General features: G+C 41.2%; 1 protein-coding gene across 1 annotated transcript in view; it reads left to right on the top strand.

The window, feature by feature from the left end:
• Positions 1 to 21204, top strand: part of ptprn2 (protein tyrosine phosphatase receptor type N2) — a 165360-nt gene that overhangs the window by 57776 nt on the left and 86380 nt on the right. The window contains exon 10 of the mRNA XM_085418892.1: positions 2494 to 2573. Within this exon, the coding sequence (XP_085275018.1) occupies positions 2494 to 2573 (80 nt within the window). The remainder of the gene's footprint in view (positions 1 to 2493; positions 2574 to 21204) is intronic.

Below are 21204 nucleotides of genomic sequence, written 5' to 3'. Positions count from 1 at the left end.
GAGAATTGTTGTCCATCCCATTATCACCACAGCGTACAGGTCTTCTGTTGGCTGCTTCCATCAGTGCCGTGTCACAAAGTTCAAACATCTCAAACTGGTTTCTTGAACATGCCCTCCACAGTAAGCAGATCTCAGTGCAGCAGCTTTGGCATGTGGTGGAAAAGGAGATTCACATCATGGACAAATCTGCACTGCATGGACAAACTTCTAACACAGAAATAATCTGTAACAGGTTCCTCTGTGTACCAGTGTTAAATTACTTCATTATTCCAGAAGTCTTGTTTCCTTTAAACAAGTGACAAAATGTACTCATAAAGAAAGAAGAAATAGAACAATTTTATGTGACGGTAATAATATCTTAAAGAAGACAGAATAAAGCCTAGCACTACGCTAGAAGCAAAGAAAATTGGTCTTTATTGTACAAATTGTTCAAATAAGCAGATTTGTATTAGAGACAGGTGCAAATTTTCGCACCTCGGTGGTTAAATTTTCACTTGCTTAAAAAAAAGAGCCATTTGTGACTGAATGAAATAATAAAAGTACTTGATAATAAGCTGATTGCTCATTCTGGCCTTTTCATGTTTTTACTAAATTTGGGAAGTGATGATCGTTTGTTTGTTCATTGTCGGCGTCTCAGTCGTCACTGCTTTAATATTAATGTTGAGTCTTGAGGAAAATGACCTCATTGCTACATTGGTTACCTTTTCCCACTTTTGCTTTGCTGGTCCGTGTTTAAAAGCGAGCCACACTCACTGCTGTGCAGTCGATGTGTGTTTGCTCTCTTAGTTGTTAAAAATGGTCTCCTTGCTTCTAGAAAAAATCATTTCATTTGGGATCTTAAGAGGTTACACTAAACATGAGTAGGATTTTTTTCTTTACACATTGCTTCACAGGTTTTCTTTTCCCTTGACCATTGCTGGGCGGTCTCGCCGAGTCTGCTAGGGTTGTTAGATTTTATTTTATGGCTAACCTCGGGGACCTTCAACATTTATTCTCCTCCAGGGGGAGAAGTCTGTTGCTGACTCCTGACCACACAGAGGAAAATGGGTGCAGAGAGTACAGGCAGGTTACCGCAGGTGAAGGGAAAACAAGGCGCACCGCTCATGACTGTACTTTGCTCTTTGGCCAATTTCAGGCTTGAAAGGAAAACAGAAATCATGATCACTCCACATATTTTCTGGGGGAGGTTTTGTTTGTTTTTTGGGTAATTTACAGTTTCTCTTCTTAATATTTCTGATCTGTTGGTGAAACATATGCCTGAGGGCTTCTGAGTCAATATTTAGCATCTTTATGATCCTTTGCTGTGCTGCTTATAGGAGTCATTTCCCCCAAAATGTTCTGCTTTCCCAAACACTTAATCACATCTCTGTTTAACATACATATTTTTAAACATATTCCTACATACAACATTGCTTTTAACACTTGGTAATTTTGGCTGTTCCTTTATTACTCATGTGGATGGATTCACATGTTTTGATCAGACCAGAGAATGCGTTCCTGTAATCGGAATACTTTTTTCAAGTAACAAGTAAAGTAAGGGATTACTGTTTTTTTTTTTTGTTTTTTTTTTTTTTTTTCTTCTAAATGACATCAGAAACAGCAGTATGCGACATTACGTGATGGCAGAGCTTCAGTTCATCCTTTGTGTAAGGGATTACTGTTGCAAAAAGTAATTAGATTACTGTTCCTTTCCCGTAAGCACGCTGCGTTACTGCAATACTGCGTTACTAAACCGTGATTTTGTTTGTGAGAGTGTCCCATGACAATGACGTACAACCGCGCTCCATATTATCCATTGTAGATCTCAACAGACGTGTGTAGATCAACAACGGATAATATGGAGCGTGGCATGGGGGAAAGTATGACCATACAGCATTTAATGCGTGGAAGTACTTACATTACTTTAAGTTTCAAAAGTGACATAAACATTAGCGTCCACTGTACACTCTGCGTGGGACGAAAACTTCTTTCTACAGCGAAAAATTTAATCTGATTACTTTATGAAAATGTGTGTGACTTCACCGTCCACTAGGGGGCTTCATATTGTGACTCTCACTTGAACAGGTGGCCCCATAGAAGAGTGGTTTACATGTCACAGGGTGGAAGTAATTTCAACGTTTTATTCTGTGCATTTTATAGTTTGGTTTTACAGTTGCATGTTTCTATATTTTTTGAGAAGTTGTTACTTTCTATTCCTACTTCCTTATTAAGGTAACTATCAAAATATCATTTAGAAGTGTAAAAATCTAACCTGCCAGCAGCTGTACAGGCGTTTCATATGACATTTCTTATTTGTGTAATATTACAGTAATCAGTAGTTGTTAGAGATTTTGTAAACATCGAGCTCGAATGGCTGATTCTACTTGCTTCCAGTCTTTATGCTAAGCTCACCCGTAGTTCGATCTTCACAGATCATGGACCTGAGCTGTTGAGCGTCTTCACATTTTTCCAAAAACCTGCTCATTCTGTTTCTCCTTTGCTGTTTATCTGCAGCGTCCTTGGCCCTGCCTTGACGTTCAGAGTCGGTCCGAACCCCAAGAACGTCACCACTGCAGATCTAGTTCAAGTTGCAGGTAAGAGCAGCGGTCCGTATTTCCTCACATGTCGCCCTCACGCAATCGTCCCATTGACAACCTTCACTGCGATTCATCTAATTTTTACCAGCCGGACCACTCTGTGACAGTCTGGGCTCCAGTAAATGAGAACACAGATTAGTTTCTCCCGATACAGTAGATAGGCTGGTGTTCATCTTGTTCGGACAAACCCCCGTCCCTAAGAAGATTATCAACACCGGGCGATGACAGATGACCATCAGTTACAGAGATGATGAGCTCAGCGTGCACACCTGCTATTTCTGCAAACACACACACACACACACACACACACATATATAGTACACAGCACAGTTTATTTGGTGGCAGGTTGAAACAGGTTTGCAACGGCCAATCAGACGGAGTGTACACTTGTGTGTGAGTGTGCCTGCATGTATGCACTTGTTTGATGTAGACTGATGGAGAGCTGTCACCCACAGAAAGGAGGTTGTCAGTATGCGCTGCCTCCACTCTCCTGTTCGATGTCTGCACTCCGATTAGCCCGGCGTTGGTGTTAGTGCGTGCAGCAAGTGCGCCTATGTGTTGGATGTGTGTCGATGTCCTTGCTTTGGTCGGAAATGACTTTGAGAAGCACAGCAATACTCCCAACAGTCAATATCATCCAATATCACCCCACTGGAATCAACATGGTGGTGTTGTTATTGGCAGAAATGTGTTGCTGCTCCAGTTTTTCTGCGCGGCGACATTTTTTTGGCACCAACTCGTTTCCCATTAGGGAAGCGCTGGATGATGGCTGTTGATACAGACTTACCGCAAGAAAGCCCGAGCTGGGGGCTGAGCTTCGGTTCAGCGGGTTTAAGGGTGCGTTTTCGCACGCGCGTGTGTTTGCCGGATTACGGTGTGTGTCTATCTTTATCCCGCGCCGTCATCCCACTTTTGCAGTGTTTGTTTAACAAAACAATCAACTGAACAAATATCGCGGGCGTTGTATGCACGAGGTATTATTTTTAAACTGTATCGTTTTGGGTTTTTTTTATTCTGTGTTAACGTTTTGTTTTTCTTCTTCATCTCCTCCCTCCCCTCCTCGCTTGTGTGACTGACTTTGATGAGGTAGCGTGTGGCGAGAGCTAATGACAGGCATGAGCAGGGCTGAAATGTCAGACCAAATGTTAAGTCAACATGATCATGAGCCTGACCCATGTTGATGAATTATGAATACAGCCCACCTGAATAGCAATTTGTAAAAGTGAACAGACTGAGCTTATCAAGCTACTTCCCCTTGGATGCATTGTTCTTTTATCCCAGTAGACCGAAGAGTTTCAGCTCGGAAATGTATAAAAAGTATAGAAATAGCACTTAGAGATAGCTGACTGGTTGGATCCTCTCTCCGTGTGTCCCCCCGGTGACCTTAGATTAAATCCTACCAGAGCTTTATTCCCTGCGCCCCCTCCTACCTTGTTGCCCACCCTCTGTTTCCACCACAGTGTGAAGTGGAGTGGACTTCCCACTCGCCTCCCGATATTAAAAGCAATCTGAAGTGCATGCACAAACTGTCGCTTTGTAGCTGTTTCCCAGCTCCAAATGAGCATGCGTGACACCGAATTCAATGCAGTGCAGCAAAGGCGTGGTGATTTCAAAGCGGTTACCAGGTTGTGGAGCAACAGCATGGTTAAAGTGCAGTCTAAAAATCAAACTGACACCCACATGCAGTGGCCACCTGGGTAATCCTGGCTGACCTTTGCCTTATGTGTGACTGTGCATAAATGACGTGGCCTCCTAATGAACTCATCGAAACCCCTGCTGTACTCTGTGCCCAACCTGCCGCTGAGAGCCTCCACATCCAGCCTGATGGCAGTCGTGAAACTACAAAACCCAAGAACGATGGTGAGAATGTAACAAAATCATCTTTCTTTGAAGCAGATCAATAACCATTAAACAGGTCTAATTAGTCATTTGCCACCAACATGAGAGAAAACAGAGATGCCCGTAAAGACAAGTCAATTTTCCTCAATAAATTTGCTGCAAGCGATGATTGCAGGAGACTCTTTCAAATGCACCAGTAACAAGAAGATTTTCACTTTAAAATGATAGAAAAAGAAGCAAATCTTTACAACTGAGGAGCGAATAAACATAAATGTTCAGGATCGCTCTCGGTAAATGACTTCAGTGGCAATCAGAATCGTTTTTATTCAATTTCACTGTTGACTAAATGACGGCTTTCATGCACTGCTTTTGATATTTTGCATGAAGAGAAGCTGTTGCCATCTAATTTTCCCGTCGACTAACATCTGACGGTTTTAGCACTACTTGTGTTGTAGACTGGTTTTGAGGGCTTCCACTAACAATTACTATATTTCCATTATTGATTATTCGGTATAGAGTTTGGTCTTCCTGTGGACTAAAATATTGTTTTAATGCTGTTCAGAAAAATGTTTGCTTACTGTCGGAGCTGCAACAAGTTATCATTTTCACTGTCAATAAATCTTTTCCTTATTATTTTAGATTAACAAGTAAATTGTTCACTGTCCTGTGTGGCTAAATAAAAATGGTAAAACGACTCCAATTTAGCAAGTTCTCAGTCAGGTTTGTTATACGTTAAACCGAGTACCTTTACTGTACTCGGCAGTGTCTGAAAGAGGTTAATATGGCTCTGCTACATTCTGCTGTCCATCTATCTGCCCATCAGTTCTATTTGATGTGTTCAATGCTCCATTGAAAAGAATAGACAAAGAGACTCGGTTGAAAGGCATGGACAGTATAGAGGAGATTTGATAACTCATTGAAAAGCATCTTTTAGGCAGCAGGTTCTTAGCGGCTGTGTGGTGAAAGGCCTGCTGGGAGGTCTGACTGTATTAGTGGAGGTAGAGGCTCTTGTGTTCTGCTCAACTGGAAAACCGCAGGACAAAGGCCCGCACTGCCTAATCCCTGCTCGGCTGCAAAACAAAAGAGAAAGCTGCTGCTTTATCAAAACTACAAGGCATTCTGTGTGTCCGTGTTAGCATGTGCGTGTGGACGTGTGCGTGTTGGTGTGTGTGATTTTGTTCTTTTTTTCTCTCTCTCTCTTTTTTTTGCAGCTGTGTTCATACTGTGCCAAGAAAATGATTTATTCAATATTTGATGAAGTGGCAGCCAAGCTGTTAAAACCAGTGTTGAGATGTGTTGTTTAGAACTCCACTTTCTTTCTCTTTTTTGCCTTCTTGTTTCCTCTCAGTGATTTCTAAACATGTAAATCACCTTCAGTCAGTGGGAAATAGATCTGTCAGAACTGCTTCTGCTCACCGAAAAGCGACGTTTTGTAGCTGGTGATGGATTTGATCCACTTACATGTTTGCGCTCTTCACGGTGAGGAGGTGGATTTATGTGTAGGAAGGGTGTTTTATAAAGCTTCTATAATTATGACTTATTTTATATATTTTTTTAAATTGATAAAGATGAGATACGATGCATTTTTGCAACACAGTTATCATACCTACACGTTAAAGTATTTTATTGATTAGCTGGGAGGAAAACTAATGCTGGATGACACGGCAACTGTCTGCCTGCGGGGATCGAGGATGTCCAGGCCAAACACCGGGGTGTGTGACTGTGTGTTGAGAGGGGCTGTAGGTGGTGGGTGGGGAGCAGGGTGAGGACACTCCTATTGTCTTGGCTGTCACGGTTGGGCGACCCCGGAGCCCCTCGGAGGCCTCAAAGGCCCCAGAGGCCAGGCCGAAGCAATGAGTCCACAGGCCCCCAGGCCGTGAGAACCCCAGCCTTGGTCAATGAGCACTGAGAGTCTGGGGACCCCGGGAGCAACTTGCTGGGCCATCTGGAGCAGAGAGCAGAGACCCTGACACACGGCTGTCACCCGAGGCAGACACACAGAGATGTGGACATAGACAAAGTCTGCCCCCGTGTTTCTGCCTCCGCTTCTGTCTATCTGACACACACACTCTTTCACTCACATGTAAGTGACAGCAGAATGGAGATTGCTGAGTCAAAGGGAAGATGATGGTGAGAAAACTCCTGAGGATTTTACCAGGAGGAAAACTGAATTGCTATGCACCTAAAAATCCTTCCCAAAATAAAGTGCTTGCCCCTTGATGGGGCAGAAAAGTTGAAAAACAGTAAGTAGACTTGCTTTTTTAATATGAAGACAGGTTCTAAGCAGACTATTGTCATGTATGCTGGTATGATAAACCATTAAACCGCCAACATTATGATCAGTCTTCCCAATGAAAGGCCAGCGGTCTCTGTTTTTGGTCTCTACCATCTCCTGAGGAAAACATCAGAACTCTTCAGGGGCCTAATTCTCAAAAGCAAAAAACTGCCAGGGGCGAGCAGATAGTATACAGTTGTTTTAAGTTGCTATTTTTTACTGAATACAGCTGCCTTCTGCAGATGAAAACGATTCTCTAGGAGCCCAACAGCTAAAGAAAGAGTGCAATCTCAATGTGAAGAGCCATAAAAAACCAGGAAGAGCTGCAGATTCAGCTCATAATTCCCCCGTAGGCGACTTTATGAGCGGCCCCTTCTATATTTTCATAAATGGTTATTCGTAAAAAAAAAAGGCATCAGATGTTTTCTGTGTGGAGCAGAAAACATTCAGATTAATACGTGAAACAAATAGAATGTGGCATAATTTCATCACTGTTTTCCACTGTTTGAGATTCGCCTGATGTGTTTTCAGTTACGCCATCTCACTGCGCTTCCTTCTTCTGCAAGACTTTAATGACATCCTATTGGAAAAAAGGCGCCCAGCTGTTTATCCTGTATGCACCCAACTCTATTTTTCACCAAAAAAAGGCTAAAGAGCAGCGACGTACACTAGTTTGGATTCTTATTTTTCACTTTTCTGTCTTCATTTGGATGGAAATCTGAGCCATTTACCTTAAAAGAAAGAGATTTTTACACGATATGAAATGAACCACACTGACTGGTGTTTTTTCTAAAACCACAAGAGAGCCAGCCTAAATTTAACCGGGTTCCTTTTCCATCTCACTCCACTTGTCTGTCTTCCTGTCTGATTCTGTCTGTCTTTTCTCTTTCCTTTTTTTCTTCTCTCCGCTCTGCTTGCAGGCACACACACACAAACACATACTCTTCTGCACACACACACCCTTGCAGACAACTCTGAAGTGAAAACATAGTAGCTGTGGCTGCATAATAGTGCTAGCTACCGTTCGAGTGGTGAGTGGTAGTCTTTTCCAGCTGAGCAGATTAGCATAGATCTCCCACGCAGACAGAGTTGACCTTCACTCTGGCAAACACTTGTCAAAATGCCAGCGATAATTACCTGCTCTCTTCGCAAACAGCACAATGGTTTATCCACCTGCATCTCAGGCGTGCAGGACGGCTCCGTAGTGCTACAGCCGCCTGGTTTTTTTTGGTGTTTTTTTTCGGTCACACGCCGCCAGCAAAGGTAACATAAGCCGCAGGGATTCCAGAGCGACACGTTTGTGTATCTGGTTTCTGCTTGATATTGTAATATTTACCATTCAGAAGTCAGCAAGCCGCCAGAGGCTAAAGAAATAAGTGTGAATTTAATTTTCCGAACGTTTCCTCCACTTTGGTGTGCTCATGTCCAGGCACATACAGCTGGAATGAAATTAGTTTTGTCAGCATGGGTTTCCACTATCAAGAAACACGTCAAGAAAAGCTGTCTTTTTTTTTTTTTGCTTGGTAGAATCCATGTCGGATGCCTGATTGTCTGTGTGTTCATGCCTTAACATCTGTATCAATGAGCGTAGAGGTCAGAAAACAACCCGATCCCTCTCTTCCCCCACCCACCCTACCCCCTTCTTCCCTCTTTCCCTCCCTCCTTCCTTCCCTCCCTCCCTGGGCGCTCTCTTCTCTCCTCCTCATCACTGGCTGCCCTCTCTGGTTGAGTGCTTGAATGTGCTCAGTTCGGTGATCAAAGTCTTCCTCAGTCTCTTCTCCTGCATTGCCCCTGGCTCTGTGCATGCGTGTGTGAGAAAATGTGTGTGTGTCATTCAGCTACGAGCCCAGCACTCAGTCATCTAAACCGTCACTCTCACTATCTGCTTTCAGTCTCAGTAGTACCTTTCCAGGCTCTCTTGCATCATCTCCCTGTCTGCTAGAGGGCACACACACACACACATGCGCCTGTACAAACATAAATCCACAGTGATGCTCATTCGATATGACATATCTCACTTTTCTGTCTTAACGTTTATGCATTGTTGATCTCAGAAACGGCCGCTGTCTGTTACACTAGGTAAACCGAAATTTATTCACTCCACACAGCGCTCGTGTGCGCGCGCGCCTGTGTGCCTGCTAGCTGCAGGGCACTAGATAACCAGAGTTGTGTTACTCACTGTAAGCTGCTAAATATTTTCGCTTTATTTTAGTGGAAACTTTCTTTCTCTACGAGGGTATTATATGTCTTTTTAATTCCAAGGTCATGACGCCTCTTCCTCTTTTTTTTTTCTTTTCCTGCCGCCTCAACTGCCTCCAGTAAAAAAAAAAAAAAAAAAAAAAAAAAAAAAAAAGCACTCAAATTGTCAAAGACAGCTATTACAAATGCTTTATCAGAGCATTTTGGTGTCTATAAATCGGTTTGAAACATCTAGTTTTTATCCACGTCCCTGGCCCAAAGAGCGAGCTTTCATCATCGCTGACTTTTGTGTTCATCTCATACAAAAAAAGGTGTCAGGTACAACATTTGCTACTGCGTTGAAGAGCCGAGAGTGTTCCAGCCCACGAATCGGGCCGAGTCTTACACTTGTCTTTATCCTGTATATCCTTGCCAGTCGTTCGCCTGTTCTTTCTCCATGCTCTCCTCCTCTTACTTATTCTTCTCTCCTTTGCATTATCCCTGCACCTTTAGCGTAAGGTCAGGACTGCGCTGCTCCCGTAAACACATTTACTGTGTCAACATTGCTGTTGCGAAGCAGCTGAAGACAGTAACAGGTGCCTGTCAACAGCCGGCCTGATCTCCAGTGCATTAAAGGATCTTTGCTGTAGACGAGGATTAGTGTCGCCTGGCATTGTTTGTTTGCTAATTCCATCTCCAAGGTATTTGTGGTAAATAGGCATGAATAATTGAAAGCGATTTCTAGTGGACCAAACGAAGCTATCAGCGAATGGAGGGAGATTAATGAGTAGGGGGTGAAACGCAACGCAAATTGGAACGACGGAGCAACCTTTCTCAGACACCCGCAGAGACCCTGAGTTCGTAAACAAAAATTGAATATGCATTGTTTCGGTGGTGGGAAGCAAAGCTTTGAATCGGGAAACGGACATGGATCAAGAAGGATGTACAGCGATACGTTTGAATGTGAAGTGTGTCAGGGCATGACGCTGAGGCATTAAGGTGCCGCCTCTCTGCAAATCATCAGCTTTTAGCATTTTTAGACTGAATCGACGTATCTTCTGTCTTAACGTATAGTATAAATGGATAACAATCTCATGGATCTAAACCCTTTAATTTGTATTTGGAGAAAAAATATCCGTCCACATAAATCTATTTAAACCAGACAAAAACAGATTTTGTCTTCCTGCTTTTTAGTCTTTTAAATGCTCTGATGCAGCAATATAAGCTGCTTCATATGTGACGAAAGAAGAGAAATTGGTTGCTTTAGTCTCTTTGGTAGTGAAAAAAGTGAACATGGTTGCACTGGTTCCCAAAACATCTGATGTGGTGTGCACAAAGCATCGACACACACCCGCCAAACTGGATGAGGTGCCACTGGAAGATGGATGGAGAGCTGGAGAGTAACTAACCGAAAGGAGCTACTTGAGCTGGTTCATACAATACCATCTGGGAGGAGACCCTGGAAAGAGGGACATCAGGGCTTCTCAGCTTGCACTGCTTCCCGTGAGACCTGGACTTGAACAAGAGGCATGAAATACATAGACTTAAGGGTAATCTAGATGTGTAACGAGTGTATAACTTTATATAACCAGGATTTTCAGCCAGTTTTCTAAGCAGGATATAGCATTGACTTTATTGCTCTGCATCTTTCCACTTCCAGTACCTTCTTTTGTCATCATTGCAGAGAACAGTGGTCAACATAAGGAAATATGAAATATGAGGCAGACCTTAATTAGTCAGAAAAGCGTTCCTGATTCTTCACATGAAAAAATAGTTAAAACCCACTGCTCTTTCAGGACAATCACAGCATAACGTGGGTGTAAATGTCAGGTTGTCGTTTTTTGGGGAAAGTTACAGGAATGGTTGGAAGCAGCCTCAAAATCCAACATGATTAACGGTGTGTGCGAAGCTGGGGGTGGGGCAACTTTCCAAAGTAAGACTGAATGTCCCTTTAAGGACAGTGAACATAGTCAGCCTTGCAGAACTTCTGCCACATCTGTGTTTTGCTCCAGCTTCATGTTCATTTAAACGGATTTGCCGATATCAAACCGTCTCATCTTGATTAATAGGAAACTTACCGTGTTGCAAAATATATTATTAATGCCAAATATGATTCTGGAGATAATAATCCGCCACTTTGTTTCTCTGGAGATTTGCAGTCACATCAGGTGTGCAGACACGACTAATGAATATGGCGTTTTATTTGTGTATTAGCTTGTTCCAGTTTGCAGGTTGTTGCTATTAAGTGACACCAAATTTTATAATTGATCTCATTTGGATTTCAGCCAGAGTTGATGATGCAATTTTTTTATTTAACCAAGTACTTTTCCGTGATCTAATTTCCAGCTGAGCCACACAGGACGGCTGGCAACAGCACATTTTCTCACACATGGTGGTGAGCATAATAACAGCATGGCTCACTAGCTTCATGTTTTATGAACTGACAAAATGGCTTGTTTTGCCACAAAGTCGTAAAGACGATTAGTCGTCGCAGTCTTCTGTCTAAACAGATTGTGCCAAAGTGAAAGGGACGTAATTGTCAGTGCAGTATCTTTTCCATCAGTGTTGTTCACAAACGCCAGAAAAATACCAACTAAACCCAGCAGAGATGTAGAGTTTTCCCACTACTCTATATACACAGGCAGTCTGGCCATATAGATGGTGGGTACATGTTTGGTGCTGTGGGTTTAAGCACCATGTTGAGCAGAAAATCCAGCCTCCTCTTCAGTCCTGCCATCAGCAACACTTTTATTCTCCCTTTGGTTCATCTCGACCTCTCCACCCCCATCTCTATATTCCCTCATCCCTTCATCTTCCATGTCTGCCCGCAGTAAATGCTACTCCACGAGAGAGTCCGTGTGCCGACGGCCCTAATGTCAAGATCAGCGGGTACTCGTGTATTGTGTTTGTTGTACGCACAGCAGTCGGTATACTCGATGGATGCCACTTTATGAAGCAGCAGACACAAACAGCTACGGAAATGAGCTTCTTTCCAGCTCCTGCTATGAACCATAATTAAATCAAAGTATTTTAGTTTTTTAATCACTCCCATCATGCAGTTGTGAATGTTTTACTGAGAGAAAAGTTTAGTTGTAGCATTTACATTATGTTTTTATTTTATTTATTTGTGGGGGTGGGGGGATTCCTTTTAAGGCACAAGGGCAAATCTCACCACCTGCAGTTCAGAGCTTGTGTTTGTGAGAGGCAGCCAATCAAAGGAAAGTTAGCTTATGCTACAGTCACACAGGGAAAACAGTGGCTGGAGACTGTGACACAGCCCAATTGGTGCAACCATGTGCGATGAACTTGTGACCTTTGAAGATGAGGACGCTTGCAACCACTTTCAGTCAGTTGCCATCTTCATAGCAACTTTAGTGCATCAAGACGGTGATAAAACAGCAATAAGACATAGTTTGTGGTTGAAAATTTTCCTTAGGGATTAATAAAGTATTCTTATTCTGATTCTGATGAATGGGGTCAAGTTGGCAATTACATTCAATCCGTTTGAGATAATACAGCGATTAACTGTGATAAAGCAGCAAAAACTGCAACTCTGTTGTTGTCTGCATACACAGAAATTCAATTAAATATTTACTTCAAAATCCCGCTAGAACTAAAATTCAAATTCAGATTTAAATGCTACATGAAATAGGCAGGGGTCGACCTTGCTTTTATATAGGCGTGTAACCAGAATACAACCAGTTGGCAACTATTTAAGTTGAGTCTCTTATTGCAAAGAGATGTTTCACAGACAAATTGTGCTCATCAGTGCAGACTGACTCAGGTTGATTGCAATGTCTTGGCAGTCTGTCTGCATTTGTAAATTAGATGGCAATTATTTGCAAACCTTAAGCAATCTGTCTGAGAGTGATTTCAGTCAGTATGAGTCAGACCGCAAATTGTGAGGTGGTAAGTTGCCTCTCAACAGGTGAACAGATGTAATCGCCTTGTGTTTGAAGGTGGTCCTTCAAACACTCTCAACCTCTGGTCATCGCTCCTGCTTTCAGTCGGTGTCTGACAACAAATAAAATTCAATGCAATTGCTGGCCAACCACCCATTTTTCCTACTTACAGAGAGAAGGTCACCTTATTCGTCCCCTAGTGTGACTGAACAATTAAAGGAGAAGAATTCAAACAGCTTGTTTCAGACAGTGAATAAACTGAGGCCCGGCAATAAGGTCCAGCATAAAATAAATACCGTAATCTGCAAATTAAGCAAAACAAGTAAAAAATATGAACAATCAGTCTGGTTTAAGTAAACTGGATTTAAACTCGGTCGTTGAGCAAATTTAAAAAGCAACCTTTTCTTCTATATCAACAAAATAAAGAAGCTAAAGAATATTTTACAAATGATGTTTTTACTCTTTGTAACTGTTAAGTGGTTTCTGCTTCTTCAGGAAATTTCCAGAAGTGTTTGATGTATGCTGCCATCCCGTGCTTTAAAAAACTTCTCATCATCATCAGACTTATTTGTAATATCCAAAAATTAAAATAACAAAAATTGGTTCATTCAGCGGCTTTACATGTCATGCTGCTAATAGACTAATAATTTCTATCAATAGACTATGTATATTGCAATAAGAACGTTACCTTCTTCCTTTCTTTACTTGTTTCCTTCCTGCTTCTGCTCTGTCTAAAGACGGCGAGCCTTAAAAAAGGTAAACATGACTAAGCTGACTAAAGAGACGAACAGGCACAAATCAAAATCTACTAAAGAGGTAATTGGTATTGATTATTTTGTGCTACTCATCTCCAAATAAGCAATGCTTTGTTTAGAAAATAATGGGAAAAAGATCATTTACATTTTTACTGTCATTCATTTTGACTGATTTCACCGTGCTTGCTTTTCACCCTCACTCCGTGTCCCCTAAATAAGCTCTACAAGATTCAAAACTGCGTCAAGGGTGAGTTGCAAAAATGTTGAATTTGAGTATACTGAAGCAACATAAATCGTCACTGTTGGATGTGGCTGTTAATGGACTAACCAGAAGGTACGTGTGTATCAAAGAGGCGGCAAATGACACTTAAAGTGCTCGAAACTACAAAGAGACGGTACAAAACAAAGGGAGATGGCCATACGTATGCTGTACAATGTCGCCTTTCCAGGTGTGTGTTCACCTGTGTTTGTGCGCGCTTGTCTCTTTCGGCCTATACAGTATATCACTGTCTGAGCTCATGAGCATGTGTGTGTGTGTGTGTGTGTGTGTGTGTGTGTTTTCTCCCTTAATGGTACATCCGCTCTAAATTGGCCCCTGAATGCAGTGTGCTCTGCCTGTGGTTTTGTGAGCTACAAGTGTAGAGAAACAAAGAGAGCCAGGGAGCTTCAAAGCGGGTGGGTGACATTTCGGGCTTTCCATCTTCAAAGCACTATTTGCTTTTGTAGTTCCTCTTTGAGTATAATTTTTTTTTCTAAAGGATTACAGCTGTCTGAAAACATAGAGTAGTATTTGAGGGCCATTTCATAACATTTTCAATAGAGGGTGCACAATGAGCTGTCTGTTTTTGTATTATTATTTTTTTTAAATGTGTCTGTGCCACTATTATTTGCTATTATGCATAATTTAAAGCAACTTTTTATGCAGCATATACTATATCACTGTGTCAGTCCTTATTGGCAGCTATTGGCAGTGAATTGATCATTGACCCATTGAGCTCCCTTGGTGAGTGTCTCCAGATGGGGGAGACATGAAATCCACCCTGTCCCCTCATTTTCATTCACCTCTCTTTCTCTTCTCTCTTTCTTCCACCCACCTCATCCAAGTGCCTCTCTATAATTCATGTCCAGGTGCAGCACCAGCTTTCTTTGGCAGGGGGCTTGAAAGGGAAAAAAAAGACAGATGTTCAATTTTCACTTCCTTTGTGCATCTCTTTATATGTGTTTGTGTGTCCACGGGCCACTTTTGCCCCCTTTTACCTGTAATGCAGATTGCGAGGTCCCTGCAGTTCAGCAGCAGCAGTAATTAAAGCTAGTCACGGGCATGACTAACCATCGGGTGCAGCTTCGTGTTGATGTGCGTGTTTCGGTTTGCATATGGTCAGAGTGAAGTGTTTGTAGTTGCTGTTGAGTGCAGCATTTTAAATAGGAAACAATACAGAAAGCTTTACCCAGGAAAAAAAAAAAGAAATCTGCAAATAATGAACCATAATGAAGCATTCTAGTGTTTTCTGGGGATGTTGGTTGCAAAGAGCCAGATATTTCAGTCCTGCAGTCATCATGAGACGCGTGAGAAGCATGAATGCCAAGACCTGCCCACGGCACAGCTGTATTTACATGCAGCTTCTGTACAGCTTGTCATACAAAACACATGAGCCCCCCACTGACAGCAGAGTTGTGGGAGCGACTGAACTCTGCAGGTGGATATCTATATTGCAAAATGACAAGTACTGTGTAGTGAAAATTTTGCGGCTGGAAAGATTCTGGACTTGGGCTAAGATAATGACATAATGCACGGTGATGATAGAAAATCATTTACTTTGGTTCCAATTCTAAAAGCTGAGCGTAATTGATGCTACTTGATGCTAACGCGCCTGATTATTGTGCATACAAGACCTTAGTGCAAGATTAGTGCTCTGGACGGGTTGTCAGTCTATCCCAGAGCTAACACAGAACAAGACAAAACAACCATTCACAACTGCGGCCAATTTAATATCACCAGACCCCAATATGTGGCAGCTGGTTTTAGTGTCATGGATGTATGTGAGAATTATTTACATAATGTTGAACTGCATCAGACTTTATTAACTAATAATTAGTTGCTCATATGCCGTTAAATCCAAAACTAGTAAGGTAAAAAAAAAAAAAGTATTCAGTAATGCCAGCACTTCAGAGTGTATCGCACATTCTTCTAATTACATTCAGTGATTACATTTTACGCATGATATGTCATAGGTAAGCTGTAGTTAAGACGAGGCAGCTGAAGCACTTCAGGCTGGGCTTTAATGAAGGACGCACTGGCCTCGAAGTCTGTAGGGTGAAATCAAAGGCAAAGAAGGAATTATTTTATCAATATCAGGTGGAAAATTATTGTGTTAGAGATTCTCAATGTGCCCCCCTGCTAGTCTGAACTGGATAAGAGGTTAAGAAGATTTTTTGTGGAGGGTTTTCTGCATTATTCTAACAGCACTTACACTGGATTTCTATGAATAAATAAGGAGGTGTTGCAGAGGAGATGTTAACATGTCAAGGCTAACTGACAGGGAAACCATTAGCAGAGGTTGTAGTGTTAACAACCTATGTTTTCATACTATCATAAGCTTTACTAGAATCTCTGCCAACAGGAAACTTACCACAGGCTTTCAAGGTGGCTGTGATTTAATCACAGCTTTAAAAGTTTTCACTTGAATTATCTTAGTTTAGACACACAAATATCCAGCCTTCCTCTTATTGCAAAAATTCTTGAAAGGTTAGTTGTCAAACACCTAACTGTCTATTTGCAGAGGAATGGTCTACTTGAGGAGTTTCAGTCAGTATACAGAGTTCATCATACCACAGAAACAGCACCAGTGAAGGTGACAAATGATCTTCTTATTGCCTGGCTGTGGACTCATCTCTGTGTTTGTCCTGTTAGACCTCAGTCCAGCAGTCATTACAGTTGATCACAATATTTTATTACAGAGATTAAAATACACTGTTGGTATAAAAGGTGTTGCACTCCAAATTCATCCATGCAAATGTCTTTCTCTTCTTCACACATGAAAGTTAGTCGTGGAGTTCCACAGGGTTCTGTGCTGGGACCAACATTAGTTACATTATACATACTTCCCTTGGGCAATATTACTATAAAATCACTGGCAAAATTTTGATTTTTATGCAGATGATACCCAGCTTTAATCAGGCAAAAACTGAAGCTATTATATTTGGTCCTAAAAATCTTAGAAACATGGTGGTGCAGACATGTGTACATCAACAATGGATAATATGGAGCGCAGGAGAGAGTACGACCATGCAGTGTTTAAAGCTGGGAAATACTGACATTACTTTGAGTATGAATCCATAAAAAGTGACAAAAACATCATCCACTGTACCAAAAAATTAAACTTCAAATCTGAGCAAGCACCTAGCAACTGCCACAGGATTGTGAAATTCACAGAGAACCCCCAGATCCCCCCACTGACATGACCTCTACGGCACTGGGCAAACCTCCACAGGCCCCACTCCTGCTAAACAGGTGAAAATAGATTTAAGAGCAACAGAACTTGTTTCTTCTTACTGTGTTTTACTTGCATCTATTTGAAAGAGTAAGTGTATTATTTTATTTTATATGCTGGAATATGCAGAAAATAGGTTTAAATGTTAAACAAATTTCTTCCAGTCAAAGACTATTGCTTATAATTTAGTTTTTGCTTGATGCAATGTGCATAAAGTTAAAAGATTAAAACTATTTACCGTGGCTCAGGGGGTTGGGAATCGCATCTGTAACCGGAAGGTCGCCGGTTCGATCCCTGGGCTCTCTGTCCTGGTCGTTGTGTCCCTGGGCAAGACACTTTACCCTACTTGCCTACTGGTGTTGGCCAGAGGGGCCGATGGCGCAATATGGCAGCCTCGCTTCTGTCAGTCTGCCCCAGGGCAGCTGTGGCTACAACTGTAGCTGCCTCCACCAGTGTATGAATGTGAGAGTGAATGAATAGTGGTATTGTAAAGCGCTTTGGGTGCCTTGAAAAGCGCTATATAAAATCCAATCCATTATTATTATTATTATTATTATTATTTTTAAAAAGAGACTTTTCCATTTGATTCAACTTTATATGATGGGTTATGCAGAAAAAATAGAATTGGGCTGAGAGGTCTATTTCTTTATCACGTATTCTGGTTGTGTATCATGTTTTTAAAAAGTAACTAAGTAATAAAGTAACTAACTACTTCTTTAAGTAAGTAATCAATAAATTAATGAGATTACTTCCTTGGAGACGTAATCAGTAATTAGTTACTAATCACTATTTTCAAGTAACTTGACCAACACTGCGTCTGACTCTTGTAATTCATTAATATCAGGTTGTTCTGAAAGTTCCCTTCATTTAACCCAAAATGATGCAGCGAGACTACTCTCAGGGACAAGGAAGAGAGACCATATTTCTCCTATGTTAGTCTCTTTATTGGCTCCTCGTTAAATCCAGACTTAAATTTGAAATTCTTTTCCTCACTTAAAAAGTCTTGAATAATCAGGAACCGTCACATCTGAAAGGTCTCATAGTACCATATTTTCCCGAAAGGACTTTGCTCTCAAACTGCGGGCTTGTGGTTCTAACAGTAGCATGGGAGGCAGAGGCTTCAGCAGCTTCAGACCTTTCTCCTGTGACCCCAGACCCAGACCCCAGTTTGGATTCAGAAGATAGATACCGTCTCCTCTCACATTACAATTTAAATGAAAAATGGAACGACCCACTGTGAATAAAATAGATGTTGTTGGTGTTAATATATCAAATACATAAAATTATTAATATTTCTTTTACATTATGAGTATTAAAAATTAGCTTCTTTACTGTATCTTCTGTGTACATCTCTTCTAGCTGTCTGGCTGTGTAGCCATGGCTGTTTCTGTGTGTGTCTGGGTTGGGAATGTATTTCAAAATAGGTTGTCGCTAATCCCCTGTGAAAATAAGCATTCCTCTAGCGTGCACCCATTTGAAAAAGACAGAATATATACGCAATATAGAAGAAAGCAAAAAAGAAGGAATAGACAATGAATTATGGATAAGTTTTAAGAGGGATATTGCTCCCTGGCCTCCTCACTGTTTTTCATTTTTTCCTCCCCCCAGCCATCTTTCTCTTTTCCTCTGTGTCCTCTGCCTCCTCTTAAATCGATACGGGCTCACTGTCATGGGTCAGTGGCCTGTACGCATCAGGCTGGACTGCTACAGAGGAGCACAGTGTCTCCCAGAGCTCTCTTTGGAGGTGATAACTCGTTCCTATCTCAAACCTCTCTTTAAGGCACACCCGCTTTCAATTGAACTCCAATATCCTCCTCAGATTGACTTGGGATGACACAAAGGAAAGGAATATATAGATGTGTGATCAGCATTTCTTCTAGAAGAAACTGAGCATGCCTAAATACCTGCAGCTATACGGTATCTTTGCAATTTGTAATAACATCTTACCAAAAAAGATAATGTAAAATGTTTAATGTTCCAGCTTCTATAAAAGGTTTATTTCAATTGAAATCCTTTCTTTGAAGTTTAATATCATAAAGATGTAGTGTTTTAGTAGCCAGTTGCTGATTTTTGTCAGTTAAAACAGCTTGCTAGCAAATTTCGCAAAACTCTGCTAGTTAAGCTAATGCTAGCCTCATGTGTGACTTGTTTGAAAATGAGTATTAAAAATGTTGTGCCGCTTAGCTTACATACATGACAGATGTTACTTTTTTGTATCTTCTAGGCAGTTTGTTTTTGCTTAATGCTAGTTTGACATCACAACAATAATTATGATTGCTAAAGGTAAAACCTCTGATATGACAAGTTTCACCAGTTTTACAGCGGAGATGTTAGTTGTTGATTGACCATTGAAAAATCTGTGTTTAATACATCATTCACTGAAACAGCGACCTCTACGCCAGTCTGCATGGATTCCCATGTTAACGTGTCCTGTTTCACACCAGAAATAAAGAGGGTTACCGGTTCAAAAATCTAGTATTGCTCCTCAGTTTTACCCTCATATTAGCAGATTTTTAAATAGGGATGACTCAGTCATTCGTTAATCCAGAATTAATTCTGCAAAGTTTGGCATATTTAGAGGAATTCTCTGCTTTGTATGTTTTGTTTTAAAACACCTTTTTGCTAATCAGTCTTAGTAACCATTTAATATTACTACTATAATTACACCTTCTGATCAAGCAATCTAACAGTATATAATAACTTCAAAGTCCAACTATGGTCAGGCTAAACTAACAAACTCAAGCCTAATGTAATGGGGTTTTTTTTAAAGTTTAATAATGGTAAATTCAGAAAGGCCAGAAGTCATGACATCACCGAATGATCTGTTTCTTCTTTGAGATGCTCTGCTAGGTCTACTGCAGCCACCATCAGTTGCTGCTTGTTTGTGGGTATCTCAGCGTTTAGACTACGTTCACACTGCAGGTCTTAATGCTCAATTCCGATTTTTTGATCAAATCTGATTTTTTTGTCTGCTCGTTCACACTACAAATAAAATGCAACAGCAAACGCGCTCTAGTGTGAACCCTCAAAGCGACCTGCATGCGCAAAAGAAGACGTCACACGCAACGTGCTCTGTTTAGACCCAGACCAAACAGTACTGTTTGACTGATGGCCTTAATATAAAGACTTGTTTCGGACTTTACGTTTCCCAATTTTGCTTTAAGTTATAAAGTTATTTTGTTATTTACATATGGCCTAATAATTATCCTTATTGCTGTTTTAGAGAGGAGCGGTGCTTCAAAGGATAGTTGCAGATTTCTGTCAGAATCTGCAGATCACACAGTACAAATAAAATGTTCACATTTCTCCAACATTGTCTTCCCAACAGTTTCACTAACATCTTCACTGGATGGCCAGGAAGCGTTCATGATGTCTTCTTGGGCACTGACGATTGGCGTCTGTCTTGTGTCAGTGACGTAAAAGATGTATTTAATGCGACATGACCGTTCAAACAGCAGTCGCTTTCTAAAACATCAGATATGTATCGGATTCAGTACCACATAAGAAAGTGAGGTCGGATTTGAAAATATCGGATTTGTGCCGTTCACACTGTCATACCATGATCGGATATGGGTCGCATAGGGTCAAAAAAGTCAGATTTGATGCGCTTTCGCCTGCAATGTGAGCCTTAGTTTTGTAATCATTAAATGAAAAGCTGCTCTAAGACCATCACATTGCTTTGCCTTCAGAAACATTATCTGCACTGTGAAGCACTGTCTGATCAGTTTTGCAGCGTTTGGCTGAATCTGAGCAGAGAGTATTAGCCCTGTAACACACAAGCCCATGCCATAACATCGCCCCCGCCATGTTTGATAGATAATGGGGTGTGCTTCAGATCACGAGTTCTTTCTCTCCTTCTCCATACCTTTCTCATCCCATCGTTCTGGTCCAAGTTAATCTTGCTTTCATCTGTCCAAAGAGTTTTTCTCCAGAAGCGTGCAGAGTCTTTTAGACACTTTCTTTCAAATTCTAATCTGGCCTTCTTGTTCTCGAGTGTAAACAGTTTGCATTTTGCTGTAAACCCCCTGTATCTGTTTTTATGAAGGCACCGCTTGATTGTAGACCTTGACAATGATACGCTTATCTCCTTCAGAGTATCCTTGACTTGATTAGAATGCAAATTTAACATTTTGAATCAACTTCAGATGTTATGTCTTCATTTTGAGCTTCTGAAAATAAGGGACTATG

Source organism: Rhamphochromis longiceps, linkage group LG9 (assembly GCF_057381845.1).
Source record: "Rhamphochromis longiceps isolate RC_006_pf linkage group LG9, R_longiceps_female_GT1.1, whole genome shotgun sequence".
Taxonomy (NCBI): domain Eukaryota; kingdom Metazoa; phylum Chordata; class Actinopteri; order Cichliformes; family Cichlidae; genus Rhamphochromis; species Rhamphochromis longiceps.
The sequence above is the reverse complement of the archived record's forward strand: the minus strand, read 5'-3'. Positions and strand labels throughout refer to the sequence as shown.